Source organism: Alnus glutinosa, chromosome 14 (genome assembly GCF_958979055.1).
Source record: "Alnus glutinosa chromosome 14, dhAlnGlut1.1, whole genome shotgun sequence".
NCBI lineage: Eukaryota > Viridiplantae > Streptophyta > Magnoliopsida > Fagales > Betulaceae > Alnus > Alnus glutinosa.
In genome coordinates this window covers 23,924,365-23,939,977 of record NC_084899.1, presented here as the reverse complement: position 1 = coordinate 23,939,977, position 15,613 = coordinate 23,924,365, and the positions used below count along the sequence as shown (strand labels likewise).

Genomic DNA, 15,613 nt, shown 5'->3' with positions numbered 1-15,613 from the left:
AGTGGATCCTCAATCTCAATCAGCTACTAGTGCCCCTTGAAGCGGTGTTTATTTGTGATTATACTTGGGTGCTTCTTTTACTTTTATTCTTCAAATCAAGAGTAATGTCACTCTTCACACTCATTTATTACATCTATTTTACACCGACTGACGTTGCATGTTTTAAGTAACTTTCTATATCAACCACTTAAAAAAAAAATTAATAATGTAACTCTTCACACCTATTTATCACTCATGCCATGGCGTGTTTCTATATAACAATAATGTTATCAATAGTATATTGCCTGTTCAATATCTGTTCAATATCTGTTAGGGTGTCTGTGTGTGAATGTAGAGTGAAACATCCATGTTAAATGTCCTCACAAAGACTCATCTTGTCCCATCCATTCTGGCAGGTTATGCCCATCCCATGTTCCTTTTACAAGCTAATACACCAAAACCATTTTGCATTCCTTGACAGTGATGCTATGGTGCCTGACATCTTTTCTTTCTTCTCTCTCAGCCAGCCTGGATATATTTTATTCGCTTAATCACTATAAGAAAATATGCATGCCGCATCAGTAGCTTATCAGTCAGAGCATAAGCAACTTTACCTCTTCTCAAGATTTGACAACCAGGAGAAGTATCTGTAATCATCAGATGGATCCAATAGGAGATGTGTCTTCCTGGATTTAATCTTTTGTGACTCGAACAACTAAGCCAGTTGATGTCTGGACTGTTTTGAGGTGACCTGAGCCGATCAGATCACGGAGATGAAATCTCATATCGAGTGGAGACAACCGGAGACGCTTTTTCTCCATAGAGGCCAACATCATCTCTTTGTATCTCCTGCGGTTTAGCAAAGAAAGAACTTCCTTTCTGCCCTGTAAAGAATAAATGTAAACACATCATATCCTGTTGTTGGAATGATGACTCAGAACTTCAAACTTTTGATATAGTTTAGCTAAGAGCACTAGCAGCAGACACCCAACTATTTTTCCTAATATAGGAAAAATTTAGGGAACCAAACCACTTTTTTTTTTCTCTATACAAAAATATCTCACAACATATTCCCTTAATCTTCCCTATATCATTAAAATAATATTTTTTTACTTTTAATATTTTTTTTTATTTCCAAAAAAACTGTTTGTCCTCTCTCTCTTCTCCGTCTTTCCCCTTTCTTCTTTCTCTATCCATTTGTCTCTGCCACTGCATCTCTGGCTTTTCTCTCAACCTCTCTCTCTCTCTCTCTCAACCTAATCTCTCTTCTCCGCATTTTTTCTCTCTTTCGTCTCTCTTTCTCTTTCTCTCTCTCTCATCTACGTCTTCTCCGTCTCTCTCAATCTCTCTCTTTCTCATCTGAGTCTTCTCTCTCTCTCATCTCTGTCTCTGAATCTCTCTCTCTTGTCTCCATTGATTTCTTGGTTTTGTTGTCTTCTTGTTCTTTATTTGTTGATTTCGAGTGGTATTTTGGAGGTTTTTGAGTTGTGGAGCCCACTCAAAATCGAGGCTACTTCTTCTTCTCCGAGGTCCAGTTCATCCTGGAAGCAGACCTTGAAGCCATCGATGGCCTTTGGAGATAGCACAGCAACAAAATGTTCAGGTATAGTGTGCAGAAGAGAGAGGGAAATTTTGCAAGATCCAATGATCAAATCAATCATCTTGCAACCGGCGGCTTCATTGGATCGGATCGAGCTCTGTTTCAATTCTTTGGGTTTCTGATCTGCATCGGTAGCCTCTAGCGGTTCCGGTTTCACTCCGGCATTAACTCTGGTTCAGTTGGTTTAGCTTCTGATTCTAGTTGGGAAGGAAGGACGACAGAAAGAAATGAGGACGGGTGAAGTGGTTCAAAGGACGCGTGAAGGAGAGAGAATCAGACAGAGAGGCTTTTTTTTATTATTATTAAAATATTGTATTTGGTAGCTACAGTGCTACTCAATGTATTGAGAAGCACTGTAGCTTCCCAAGGAGGACCCTCTAAAATAGGATAACTACTGTGACTTAATTTTTTGTGACTTTTTTCAAATTTTTCCTATTTTAGGGAATAGAACTACTTATAGGGCATCTGCTACTAGTGCTCTAAGGGGTTCTATTCCCTAAAATAGGAAAAATTTGAAAAAAGTTACCAAAAAATGCATCACAACAGATGCCCTATTTTACATGTTCATCATTGGGTAGCTACAATGCTACCCAATAGATTATTTAATCTTAAAATAAACACTCTCTCTCTCTGTTGCTCGCGTTTCTCTTCTTCTCCAATCTCCAACATTGTCTCCAATCTCCACCAGTAGCAGCAGATCGGCAACGGTAGAAATCGTCGGAAGCTAGCCTCGATCCGCCAGAAATTGAGTCCTCCGACAGCCCACCGACGACCCAGGAAATCACGTCTTCTGGTCACCGTCGGCAACAACCCATCAGAGGATCGGGTCTCTGGGTCTCACGAATCGGGTCTCCTCTGTTTCGCCGTCACTGAACCGCCGGATTTCTCAGGAAATCGGCTCCTCTGGCTCTGTCGGCGACGGCTCAGCAACACCCACCAGAGATCGGGCATGGGTTTCACGAAATCGCTCGGTTTCTCTCCTGGGTCGATGGGTGGTATATTGGTCTCGTTTAATCAAGAAGAAGATGAAGAAAAAGCAAAAATAAATAAATAAATAAAAGGTAAAAAATAATAATATTTTAATCTATAGGAAAAGATAAAGGGAAGCTGTTGTGGAGTGTTTTTGTATAGGGAAAAAAAAAGTGGTTTGATTCCCTAAATTTTCCCTAAATTGGGGAAAATGGTTGGAAATCTGATGCTAGTGCTCTAAGAACACTAGTAACAGATGCCCTATAAGTGGTTCTATTCCCTAAAATAAGGAAATTTGAAAAAAGCTACCAAAAAACAAGCCACAGCAGTTACCCTATTTTAGGGCTCCATGCTTGGGTAGCACTGTAGCTACCCAATACACTATTTTAATAAAAAAAAAAAAAATGTCTCTCTCTCTGACTCTCTCTCCTTCACGCATCCTCAACCCTCAACTCAAGAATTCATCAAATCCCCTTCTATCCTCATCAGAGCCGGCCTTCGATCCCCTTCGATTCAAAATTTTTCCTCAAATGGCGACATCGGCGTTCAAATCGATGACGAAGAGAACAACGATCAGAGCCGCATCTTTGTCGGCGAAGGACTCCGGATCGACCAATAAGAGCTCAGCTCATCGCCATTTGCGCAGCCTTAGCCGGTTCTCACATCGGATACTGGTGCCGGGAAGCGACGACTTCGACGACGGCATTCCGACTCTGAGAGGGAAGTTCGTGAACACGGTGAGGGGCTCGGGGTTTCCGAAGATCAGCCTCGATGACCTCGCCATCGAGTTCTTTCACTCCGGCTATCGAGGCCGCTTGGTCTAGAGGAGCTGCGAGGCCGGCCCGGCGAGCGGTCCCTGTGCAGGTTGTGCGTCGTCGTCATTGCTGAGACGAGAGATAATAAAAAAAAAATAAACTAAAAATATATATATTTTAATATATAGGGAAAGATAAAGTGAAGCTGTTGTGGGGTGTTTTTATATAGGGAAAAAAAAAAAAAAAAAAAAAATGTGGTTTGGTTCCCTAAATTTTCCCTAAACTAGGGAAAATGGTAGGGAATCTGTTGCTAGTGCTCTAAAAAACTTGTATCCACTTTATATAGCCCATTACCAAAATAGTAAAGTAAATAAATAAACAAAGCATTTATATACCTGAGAGAGACCCTTAAGTACTGAACCAACATTTGGAATTGCGAACCAGTACATGTTCGGATCAATAATCTGACGTGTCTAAAGAGTAGACAGCAGTGTTAGTAAGACGACGGACTGGTGACCATTAGACCTACTAAAAAAGAAACCAAAAAGGGAAAAAGAAAAACTAAAAGAACAAGAAGAACAAGGAGATCATGAGGCTTCCTATAAAGACAGTACTCGGAATGGGAATAAAGCTCCAGCCATTAGCCATGAACTCCTTCAATATTGCACCTACTACCAAAGACTGGATCAAAGAAGGGATGGGATAGACGTAGCCATCTCTCACTCACCCCACAGCTCAAACAAACTAAGATAATCTCTCCCCCACCCACGCACCCCAAAAGAGGGGAACAAAATATCTGGTCCACACCAATGCCTCTCAAGGAAAAAAGAAAAAGAAAGTGTTCCTCTCTGAATGTGCACCCGCGCAGAGTCTTTGCTGGTAACAAGACAGGACTTTTGTTTATTCTACTATTTTATTAACATGTTTATAACCTACCATGTTGATACACCATGTATAACATCTCTAAAACTTTACTCTTCCTGATCACAATATCAGTTCAAGTACCAATTCCGGCAACATACCCGTTCACAGCAAAATAGGCACAAAGTACAACTATAATTAATCTTTGAATTCAAAAGGCAGCAACATGCAATATATTATTACAAATCCAAGTTTACTTACAAGAAGGCCAGCATTGATTAAAAGGGAGATGTGTCCATCCATAACCTTTCCCCCAAGTGATAAGAGTGTATGCTGCAGCAAAGGCATCATTGTTTTGAGTTGTGTTGTATCTGATAGTTTAAATAGTTCTAAAAAATAACATTAAAGTTTAAGTTTGACTAATGTTAGAAAGGTGTCTGGTAGGAGGAAAATATGAAGCAGATTAAAATAGAATTACGAAATAAAAGTGGATTGATATTCGAAACACTTACAAGCTCTTGATGTTCTATACTAGGTTCCAGCTTGGAATCAATAACATGTGTTCTAAACCACTTAAACACTTCAAGATCACCCTGCTTCTTTTCTTCCAATCTTTTCACAACATGTTCTATCTAGACACAAGAAACTTGTCAATAGATTGCCAATCAATTAAAAGAGTTGCATTGCATTGTCGTATGGCTGGCACACGACAAACCAAGCACACCTTAGTCACAAAAATGACAATGTCCAGAACTTCACCACCACACACACACCCAGGATATGTGCAGAAGAACTTCCATTTCATTTTCATATTAAATTACAGCATTGGATGTGCTTCCAAGAAAAAACTGACCTTCTATCATTCTATACTGTGAAATTACTCAAATGCAACCAACCTGGTTTAGATAGTCATCCAAAAACATTATAGCATGATCATCTTGTCCAGTATTTAATTTGAAAATGCGCACTATTTTCTCTCTTCTTAGTGACTGCACCAAAAAAAAAAAAAAAAAACACCACAGCCTATATCAATCATTTAAAAAAAAATCAAAAAAGAATTAAACAACCATGGAGTGAAAACCCAACAAACATCAATAGTCAAGGAAATTCTAAACTAAATAAGTAATTCCGCATGTGTGAAAACCAATTTGAAAAATCAAATCATTTTTAATTAGATGCACAGCATGTGATGTGTTTATCTCTTCATTCTGATTTTTTTCTTTCCTTTATTGTTCCTTTTACTTCTTCATTTTTCTTTATTTATTTAAAATTAAAATTTGAAAATACATAGCCCAAAAACGAAGGAATTACAAGGTATACTCAAATTTGTTTTTCCAATCATTATACATGGTATGCATATGGTTTTTTGTTTTAGAAGAAAAACTTCACCAATTTGATACCTTTTCTCCATATTCATACTACTATGTTTAAGAGGGAAGAGGGAAGAAGGATCATAAATGAATAAAAATCCAACTGAATCAGAATTGCTAGAGACTGGGGTACCAAATATTGGAGTCAAGAGAATTCTTTAAAAGTAGGTTAAAAACCAGACCTCTAAATCCCTATCCACTTGTGTTCTGTCCTCTACACTGCTGTACAATTGTGACCTTAAAACAAAGGGCTGAATTGATACCTGAAAACATGCATTAATTTAAAACAATTTAAGGATTTAAAATGAAATAAATAAACATTACCTCATACAATATTAAGTACTAAAAATTCCACATACTGTGGATGTTCAATAACCAGAGCCACTCGATGTTCAGTGACCTGAGTTGCTTGTGAACAGCTTCATTCAGCAATTAAGAAGCTTGCAAAGATTTGTTCACTAATTAATTAAGCCAAAGTCAAACTAAAGTCACAAGCTCAATCCATCAGCTTAACAAGATAAGCTTGACAAACACATGCCCCACTGAACCACACTCATAAAGTTGAGGTTGGCATGATGCAATTGTAAAGTTACAACCACTTGAAAAACTTATACAAACTTATTTAAGAAGTAACAAACAAATTTAAGCCAGTGAGGGATAATGAAAAGCAGCATAGCTCTTACGACTTCGGAGTATGTCTTGTTAGCATAAGATTCCGTAGTAGCATAAGCCTGGACTAGGGTAACAAACCTAGCTGAGTTTGGATCTTGAACAAGCTAGAAGTCAGTCAAACAAAAGGAAATCAAAGCTGGAATAGGGTAGTTGATTTGTAAGTAGCTTGACCTTGGCTTGAGCTTAATCAAAATCGGATGCAGCTGAGATCCAACTACCCAATGCTTAGCCACGCGAAGCATATACGTGCACCCCACAGCAACACAATGCTAATAAGATAGCTTAAGCCGAGACATTATTGTATCCGTGTGAGTGTGCGTGTGCATGTATGTGACATATGAATATCAGATACTAGGAAGAAACTAGTTATCATTACGCATGTACACGACTCGTTAACATTTGGTACAACTCGCCATTTTTCAAAGCAACCATCAGATCTGTTAAGAGTCTCACATTGCCAAGGTATACTTGGATTGTGAGCTTTTAAGCTTTGAACAAACCTCTTCCCTTAAGATGCCTTTTGTGGAAAAGTAAGGCTTAATGAACTTTATCATGATATTAGAGCTTTAGGACCTTGGACAATGTTGGGCATTCCCTTCCGTTGTACACGTGTTTGAACAATAGTGCCACGCGTGAGGAGACGTGTTAAGAGTCTCACATTGCCAAGGTATACTTGGGTTGTGGGCTTTATAAGCCTTGAGCAAACCTCTTCCCTTAATATGCTTTTTGTGGAAGAGTAAAGCTTAATGGACTTTATCAAAATTATGATTTGTGCCCCAACTCATCCTATATCCAGATATTGATCAGTTGCCAATAGTTTTAACAATTCAAAAAATCAAATATCATAATTGTTAAATTACCACTTATCCCAAAAACTAAAGTTAAAAAGAAATAATGGACTTAATCATTTAAATTAATATTCTAACACTTCTTCACGTATGAGTTCAAACTCCCTCTTAACAAGTAAGACCTAACAAGTGGAATAATTGAAAAGGGTAAACTATTGAGTCAGGGTTCATACTTATGACATTTACTCCGATATTATTATTTATCCTAAAAATTTAAGCTAATTAGAAATGGTGGACTTAATCATTTAAATAAAAATATTCTAACATTAATCTAAAACACGCACGCGCACACGTGCGCACAGACACTAAAAGGTTAATTTGACTGGTGTTACAGGCATGAAAATCAGGTGAATAATCAACTCTCCCCGTTGCAAAATAATTACAGTTCAAGATCAATAAACTAAACTCTGAATTTCAAGCTAGAAAGAGTCATTAATTACTAATCCACGATATTAAAATTTGAAATGTGTGAGACCAAATCTGAAACCAAAAAATATATATATATTTTTGGCAGAATGCGATGAAACCTAACCTTCTGAATGCGCGGGAACTGAGCTCGCATTATGCGAAGCGCCACCAGTGTGTCGCTAAATGTAAGATTTCCCTCTGCATTAATCGCTCAAGGAAAATGAAAATAATCAAATTTAAGCTTTTATAAAAATAATAATAATAATTAAAAAAAAAAAAGAAAAAAAAAAAGAAGAGTATCTACCTAGCGATAGAGTTTGATCGAGATCGTTGCTTTGGAGTTCGGAATCCTCTTGGTCTCGCTGGCGTTTCTTTCCTTTGGATGAAGGTTCTGGGATATTCTCCATCGCGTTCTCTGCTGATACTCGAAGTCTCGAAGTCTCAAACCAGAAAATTTGGTAGCAATTGGAATATCTGAAAGTTTAAATTTAAAATTAATTCTTTAATGTTTTAAAATCGTTACTTTTTTGCATTTCTTTATATTTTAATGTTTACGATCATTTTTTTCTTCCGATGTGGGAGATTTGATCATTTGTGCTAGCATGTTGGTTTTAAAGCGTGTTAAAATATGAGTAGAAAATTATAATTTATATAAGTTAGCTCCAATCTGATTTTTTAATTAAATAGGTTAAAATTTTCAATTCTAACTCGATAATTTCGTGTTAAATTTGTGTCGAGTATGTGGTTCATATAAAAAGTTATTAGCTTTAAATTAACCATGTCGAGTTCCGGTCGTGTCGAAACATAGATATAAGATTATATAGATAAACTCTAAATCGACTTATTTAATTAAACAGATTTGACCCATCATTCCTAACTCACTAATTTCGTATCAGGTTTGCGGATCGTTTCAAAAAATTGTCAGCCCTAAATATAATTGAGATTTTATAAAAATTTTGCTAAAAATTGAAAAGAAAAAAAAAGAAAAAAAAAAAGACAAATTTATCTTTCAAATTAGGATTTCTTTGAGTTTAGTTTATTAAGTTGATATAAGTTTGTTGTTGCTCGTAATTCTGACAAACATTTTTAAAATACATGCCATATGTTAATAGTGCACATAAAAATCACATACTCTAAAATAAATGTTAATTTAATAAGCTGAATTAGGGATTTTTTATTAAAATTAATTTTTAAAAGAAACTTCATCATAAAAATATTTATTTTATTTGTAATAATTTCCTTGTTTCTTTCTTTCTTCTTCTTCTTTCTTCTTCTTCTTTTTTTTTTTTTTTTTTTTTCTAATACATAAGACTTTTTTTTAGGGGGGAGGGTAATTTAAGGTTTTAAGTAGATGCATTGATTGTCCTTGCTGATTTTGAGATTTTTTTTTTTTTTTTTTTTTTTTTTGACATGTCTACACAAGAGAGGGAGGGGAGAAGGGGGATTCGAACTAGTTACCTCCGCTTCATGAGGCGTGATCTCCGGCTGATTTTGAGAGTTAATTATATATTGGTACAACAAAATCGTAACAAAGGATTAAGAATGGACAATCAATTATTTAGTTAGTATTAATATTATTATCATCATTATTTTTGGTCATATGATAAATTATGATAGGGAGTTACATTAGGTTGGTAGGTCTATTTTTCATGAACATACTTTGAATTTACCATATGGTTAGTTTTTGCATCAAATGAAAAGCTATTCGTTTAATTTAACTTATTTTCAAGAACTGATTTTACAAATGGATAAATTGGATGTAACCATAGCTAGATAGTGCAGGGTAGCTCACCCAAAATCAGCTCTCACGAGAATGAAACACAAACAATGGTTTAGGCCACATATAAAAGGTAACAAATAATTGGAAGAAATGATTGAATATTGAGGTTGTTGATACAGTTGACCGCACACCGACACTTCGGCCAAAAATACCTGCAACAGAGATGAAGGTAAGCAAAAGAACTTGTCGGGCGGGCCAGTAGATGACTACTTTGATGCTTAAGTTAGATGGTGTTTGTGAAGGATGACGGAAAGCATAAAATTTGAAAAAGTATAAATGGTCCGTGCTTCCTCCTTTCCTTATATTGAGCGTAAATTTGTATACGGTTTAATTAGATACAAATTAAGGTGTTCCGTAATTTATTCTAAACAGTAAATTATTTGTAAAATTATAATTGGAATTGATTTTTATTCCTTTATAGGAGAAATAATTAACGAAAAGTTTTTAATTGAGGTACATGACCTAGCCTATAAATACAAAGCCGGTATCTTTCATCTATAAGGCATTATTGGGAGTAGGTGCACCTCTAGTTTCTATTGCTAACGTTCTTTTATTCTCTTGAGCAAATATAATTGGACGTAATTCTAAATCTTTTTCCACTTTGTGTGCTAACAAGCAGGAGACTGGAAGCCAGTAGTGTTTCATGTTATTCCAACTCCCTGAGGCTCTCACTTGTAAGCCAGATCTTCTTTTGGACAATGAGCACTGTATCATCCCCGTCTTGCTCGGAGTCTTGGACTGCATCAGCTGTAGCCACTGTCTCCCAGTGTAACATCTGGAGATAATTCTTTATGAACTCCACAACCGATCGTTTGTCGCGGACAATGATGAAACCTTTAGGCCTAAGTATCCGGTCCATCTCGATCAATAGGTCCTCAGCACTGCAGCCTTTCCTTTGAATATCAGAGAAGATGGTCCAAGCATGAAGTAGATCATAAGTTCGTGGGTAGGTTGAGAAGGCTTCACACCTGCATTTGCACCCAAAGAAGGCCTATCAGTATTAAGTACAATACAAGAAGGCATGAAATTTGTAATCATGTCTAGTATGGCTGCTATATCCTCTGCAATGCCAAAGTCAATCTAGCTCTCTCTAGGAAAGGTTCCGTTGTTTCCCCTCAGTGAAGCAAGCCTGAGATAATTATGGCATTTGCACAAATGGTAGATAACTATGTGTGGTGGAAAGCTCTCTAAAATTGTAATAAGAGTACATTCATTTTTCCCATAGAACTGAATAGAAGTCTAATGATGTGATCCTAATCTGTAAGGATTACATCTATATCTAAGTAAGAGATATATCTAAGTTGTAGATATATCTAATAGGAGTAGTAGTTGAATAAGAGTCTTATTTCTTCTATCAAGAAAAAATTAGTAGTGATTAGTTTCAATTAAAGCTCTCTTAGAAGAGTAGTAGGATTCTAGTTGAATGATAGAAGTAGTGCAATTCTATCTAGAATAGAATTACACTCCTACTTTAGTTTTCCTAGCCTATTTGTTTATTTAAGAAAGCAAACAATGAAATAATAAGTTGATTATTGTTAAGTGAAATACATTTTACTGTATTTTTTAGAAGTTCATAGCTCACTCGAAACAACCATTGGAGATTACAGTTCCCTCGAACAAGCCAATCTATCATTTTCTGTGTTTCGTATTAATTTGTTCGCATCATCTAAATGCTGTCTTTTTTACACTGAAGTAGGAATGTCAATTGGTCTTCGTGTGTCGAGTTCGGGTCATATCAAGGCATGCGTATAAGATTATATAGGTTAACACTAACCCGATCATTTAATTAAACCAGTCAGACACTTCAATCCTAACTCGCTAATTTTGTATTGGGTCCGTGTCAATTTCGCAGGTCGTATCAAAAAGTGACAGTCCTAATTAAAGACCACCAAGAAAATAATGATTCATAATCTTAAACTTATATGATTTATTTATTTTGTTTTAGTATTTTCCAAAGCAAATGGAATATTAAATACAGAAAAATGTGATAATTTTGCAAATAAACCTAGTCTCTTGTTTCTTGGTTAAATCAAATAGACATAGTCAATTATAACTTCTCAAAAAAATTGGTAAACATACCAGTTGTGAACTGTGCCAATCAAGCCTCGGTCATACACTATCTTAAGAGTGTTAGGTCCATCTTCTGGCACCACATTCATAACCCAGACATCCTTGTTCTTCAGAGCAGCTGCAAATGAACCCATGTTTGCCTTCATGTCCATCAAGTTCCTAAGGGTGTCAGACTCGATCTTCGAGCCCAAAAGATTCCAGTAATTTTCAACTCTTCGTTGCCAGACTTCCTGTATCACATCAATTTAATAATATACCCGGTTCTTGCATTTGTGTTTGTCTTTACATAAAACAGATCGAGATTGTGCGAAAAATTACCGTGTCCTTTTCAAACGTTTCATCAGAATAGCCAAAATCAGCTAGACGGGGAGTTGGAGTCGTTAATCGAGCAGGCCAAGGGGCCAAACCCCTTCCTCTTGCTCTATGGATTTCTGATCAGACCAACAAAATATTCTGTTAGCGCTTTTTCAACTTCCAATGATAATCTCATGACATTGTGGAAAACTATAAAGCAGTACAACAAAATAAAGCAATTTTACTACAAGCAAAGGAAGCTTAGGTATTACATGTTCCAATATAAGCAAGGGCCTTCCTTAAACCTTGGAAGAGCTGTAGCTTACTAAATTCAGCAATTAAGTAAGCATCAGAAGAAAATCAATCAATCAAAATTGTACTTGAACTCTAAACTGGTCCATGAGATTCTAGTGCATATTATAGGTCAGTGTATTACAGCTAGCAGTTTCAGTCTGGCATGCTGGCATATGCTAAGATGCACACAACATTGTCTTTATGACTCTATCCTAACTGGATCTTCCTTCCCTTGTCTTAACTGCTGGTACTGCGCAAACAAATATGGTGACCATATAATAATTCCCTCTTGCAAGTTCTCTAAACAGATGGAGGATTTTTTTATTAAATGTTATCAATTCCTATACGGGATAAACTACGACCAATCAGACTTCTTATAGTCTTAGTTTCAATTATTTGAATTAATTCCCTGATTAAGTGGCCTACTTCAGCGAGTATTAGGATCAATCAGACTTTTATCAAAGCCAACCCCCTCTCAACAGATCTAGGTGTAGCCCAGTATCTCAAAAAGGTGCTAAAGGGAAAGGAATGCAGAAAAATAATTATCAATATATCAGAAAGTAGATGAAGACATTCATAGTCATCCTAATTCTGAAGACTACGGGCTCGTTTGGCCACACTTTTTAAGACAGTTTTTTACTTTTTATCATTTTTTTGTCACCAAAAAAAAAAAAAAAATCCCTAAAAAGTTTTACCAAAGAAACCCCCTAAAAAGTTTTACCAAACGAAACCGTAGTCATAATGCAAGTTTTCCCTCTTATCCAAGAACCATAGACACATGACAATAAGGTAAAATCAAGCGTGACTACATATGAATTCAGATTTCACATTTTCAGATATATGTGCAAACCAGTATAAAATCTAAAACCAGAGACATTAGGAATCAGAAACACCTATACATCCCCCCAAATACATTGAAGAATTCCTGAAACAAACATACATAACAACAAAAGTTATAATAGCTTCTCTCATTTGGTTTTTTATGTTTTAGGAAATAACTTTAACAGTCTATTTTGATTAGGCATCATTGTTCAAAGTCATTTTGGTTGCTAAAAATATATATATATATATATATATATATATATATCTGATGTGCATGTATGGTCTTAGATCAATGCTTAACAGTATGCTCCGACTTTTCATTTTTAGTAGTCCTGAAAGTGAAAAATCATAGAGATTATGTCATAAATAACAAATAGGAGTAACAGTACTAACGGTCAGAGTAAGGTGTGATGCAAGCTTCCATATGCACATCCCACACAGCATCTGGATCAACATCGGATTTGCAGAGGGGAGGTAGGGTACCAGACTTTCTTTCCATGTAACAATCATTAGTCTGGGGCTTCACCCAAATAACAGTTTGGTTCATTTTAGAAGCTATTTTCCAACACATGCGTTCCACAAGGGCACTCATCTCACTCCATATTCTCAGGTCCTCTTCATCCTGTGCATAGGCTTCAGGAGATGAGTAAGCAAAATAGCCTCCTGGTCTGAGTAACCTATCCAGCTCAAGGAGAAGGATGCCATCCCTTTGAAGCCAATCAATCCTACAGCGGGAGCAATGCGCAAATTCAAAAGATCTACTTGGGTAAGGGAGTCTCTTTGTCCCTAAAACCCCAAGATATGCAGGAATTCCTCTCTCTAAGGCAAACTGGATTTGGTTTTGATGAACATCATTTGGTGCTAATGACATTGTAATAATGTCAGAGGAAAGCAGGTATCCTCCAAAACTGGCAACTCCACAACCAACATCAAGGACTGTCCGGATCCTCCCCCCATTGTTTAAATTATTTTTTGGAAACTTGAGCATCTGCCAGTGTAAACCATGAATAGATCATTGCTTTATTCATTAAAAAGAGTCAAATTTCACATGATTGATATTTTCCCCCCTACTGTGGAAGACCAATTGACTTACATTAGCAATTGATGCAATGTACTTATCAGCTCCATAGTGGAAGTGAGTTCCTCCTCCAGGAAATGCAATCTTTTCACCTTTGACGACCATCCAGTTCTGGTCAGACTTCTCAGTTGCAAGGTGGGTATGAGGTATATTTGCTTTCCAAACCTCATCTCTGCTTCTTGGCCATCTGATTGGTATCTGTTTCCATAAAGAACAACAGAAACTAGTAATGCATTTTTACCTCTATCTGGATGCCAAACAGTATGAAGTCCTCAATATTAGAATATTAATTTAAAAGATTAAGTCTATTATTTTCTATCAGTTTAAGCTTTTAGGATGAGTGATGATTTAACATGGTATTAGAGTAAAGGTCCTGAATTCGAACATTGTCTCCGTCATTTACCTCTTATTTCAGTTAAATATTCTACGTGTTGGGCTTTATATGGGAGAGTTTGAGCCGACAATGGAAAGTGTTAAAATATTAATTTAAATGATTGAGTCTACATTTCTTATCGAGCGGTGTTCAACCCTCAATTCCATTTAACCAAAAAGACTTGAGTAGGACTTCTCACCTTGTACCCTGGTGGAGGAGGAATCAAACAATTATAGCGTCTCTCCGGCACCGGGCAGTGTCTCTCGTAGTGTTCCATCAGGGCTAGATCCAGCTTCAACCTTGTCTGGTATATGAGATTCCTGTCTAAGCAAGGAATCAACTCCGAAAGTCGATCATCACAAACCTTCAATATGAGATTTAGAAGAAAACAAAGTTGTATAAGTTAAATTTACACAAGAACATACTAAGAAACTGTAATTATAAGCTCAGCTATGCATAAACTCACTGGAATGCTCTTTAGCATAACACCATCCATTTCATATTCGCCAGCACCATCATCCCCACCCCAATAAGAAGAACCAAATTTTCTTAAAGAATTTGTGCCATACGCTAAAGCAGATGAACCATCTTTTCGAGAATAAATGTAAAGAAAACCGCAGAAGATCACTAAAACTACTACTGCAATAACCAACTGATTCTTTTGGTTCCCATGAGCTCTTCCCCTCATCATCTTCACTGCGAAGAAACAACCACCCGTCTACTGTGACCTCAACATGCAAAAGCTCAAGATCCAAACTTTACAATCCGATTGATTGAGTAATAAAAACCCAATATAAAATTTTGCCCACCAAGCCTCAGAACGATTCCATTGCATCAACTACATCAATTAAACCCCAGAAGGACATATAAAGTTGCATGAAAACTGACTATCAAGAGCATAAACAATGAAACAAATTACCAACTGAAACAATACAAGCACTTTGAAAGAAACTGAGTTTATATATAGCATGAATGTCTGATTGATATATGCACTGGCATAAACAAAGCAGAATAGTGAAAGGGAAGGAGGAGAGATAAGAAGGGAAGACTAATAATAAAATGGGATCAAATGAAAAGCACCGACAAGTGCCAGCTATAAATGTCAAGCCAGAAAAAGCAGCCCTGAAAGAGATTGATGAACATGGATGATACCTTGGTCACTGAATCAAAAGCTCAATCATCCTTTATTTATTTATTTTTATTTATTTATAAAAAATAATAATAATAAAAGTGTCGGCAATATTTCCAGCGAAAACTTTCAGTTATTCTTGCAGTTTAGTTAATTCAGTCTGTTATTAACTCTCTAATCAAAAGCATTATGCGTTGATGATGAGATCGAAAACAATTTATTAAACTGCGTATCGAGAAGTATGGCACGTAAAAACGTCAAACGTTCGGTTACAAATTTTGCAAAATGGAATTTTGATTTATAAGCTCCTT

General features: G+C 36.4%; 2 protein-coding genes across 5 annotated transcripts; both read right to left on the bottom strand.

Moving 5' to 3' along the window:
* Positions 1 to 247: 247 nt before the first annotated feature.
* On the bottom strand, positions 248 to 7,963 carry LOC133856999 (uncharacterized). Of its 4 annotated transcripts, XR_009898277.1 has the most exons (9): positions 7,767 to 7,957; positions 7,587 to 7,660; positions 5,717 to 5,797; positions 5,061 to 5,153; positions 4,677 to 4,796; positions 4,426 to 4,497; positions 3,699 to 3,776; positions 594 to 863; positions 248 to 507 (listed from the first exon to the last, which is right to left on the bottom strand). XR_009898277.1 is itself a non-coding variant. In XM_062292080.1 (8 exons), the coding sequence occupies exons 1-8, from the start codon at positions 7,867 to 7,869 to the stop codon at positions 672 to 674; spliced, it is 813 nt and encodes a 270-aa protein (XP_062148064.1). In that variant the 5' UTR covers positions 7,870 to 7,956; the 3' UTR covers positions 248 to 671. The 4 variants fall into 4 exon arrangements, 3 of the variants coding, with proteins under 3 accessions (XP_062148064.1, XP_062148066.1, XP_062148065.1); XM_062292080.1 differs by having other exon boundaries at positions 248 to 863; positions 7,767 to 7,956; XM_062292082.1 differs by lacking the exon at positions 5,717 to 5,797 and having other exon boundaries at positions 248 to 863; positions 7,767 to 7,963.
* A 1,655-nt stretch (positions 7,964 to 9,618) lies between these two features.
* Positions 9,619 to 15,236, bottom strand: LOC133856997 (probable methyltransferase PMT8). Its single transcript, XM_062292079.1, has 7 exons — positions 14,640 to 15,236; positions 14,373 to 14,537; positions 13,816 to 13,998; positions 13,116 to 13,710; positions 11,631 to 11,743; positions 11,322 to 11,542; positions 9,619 to 10,210 (listed from the first exon to the last, which is right to left on the bottom strand). Exons 1-7 carry the CDS (start codon positions 14,862 to 14,864, stop codon positions 9,889 to 9,891), a joined length of 1,824 nt encoding a protein of 607 aa, XP_062148063.1. The 5' UTR covers positions 14,865 to 15,236; the 3' UTR covers positions 9,619 to 9,888.
* Positions 15,237 to 15,613: the final 377 nt, after the last annotated feature.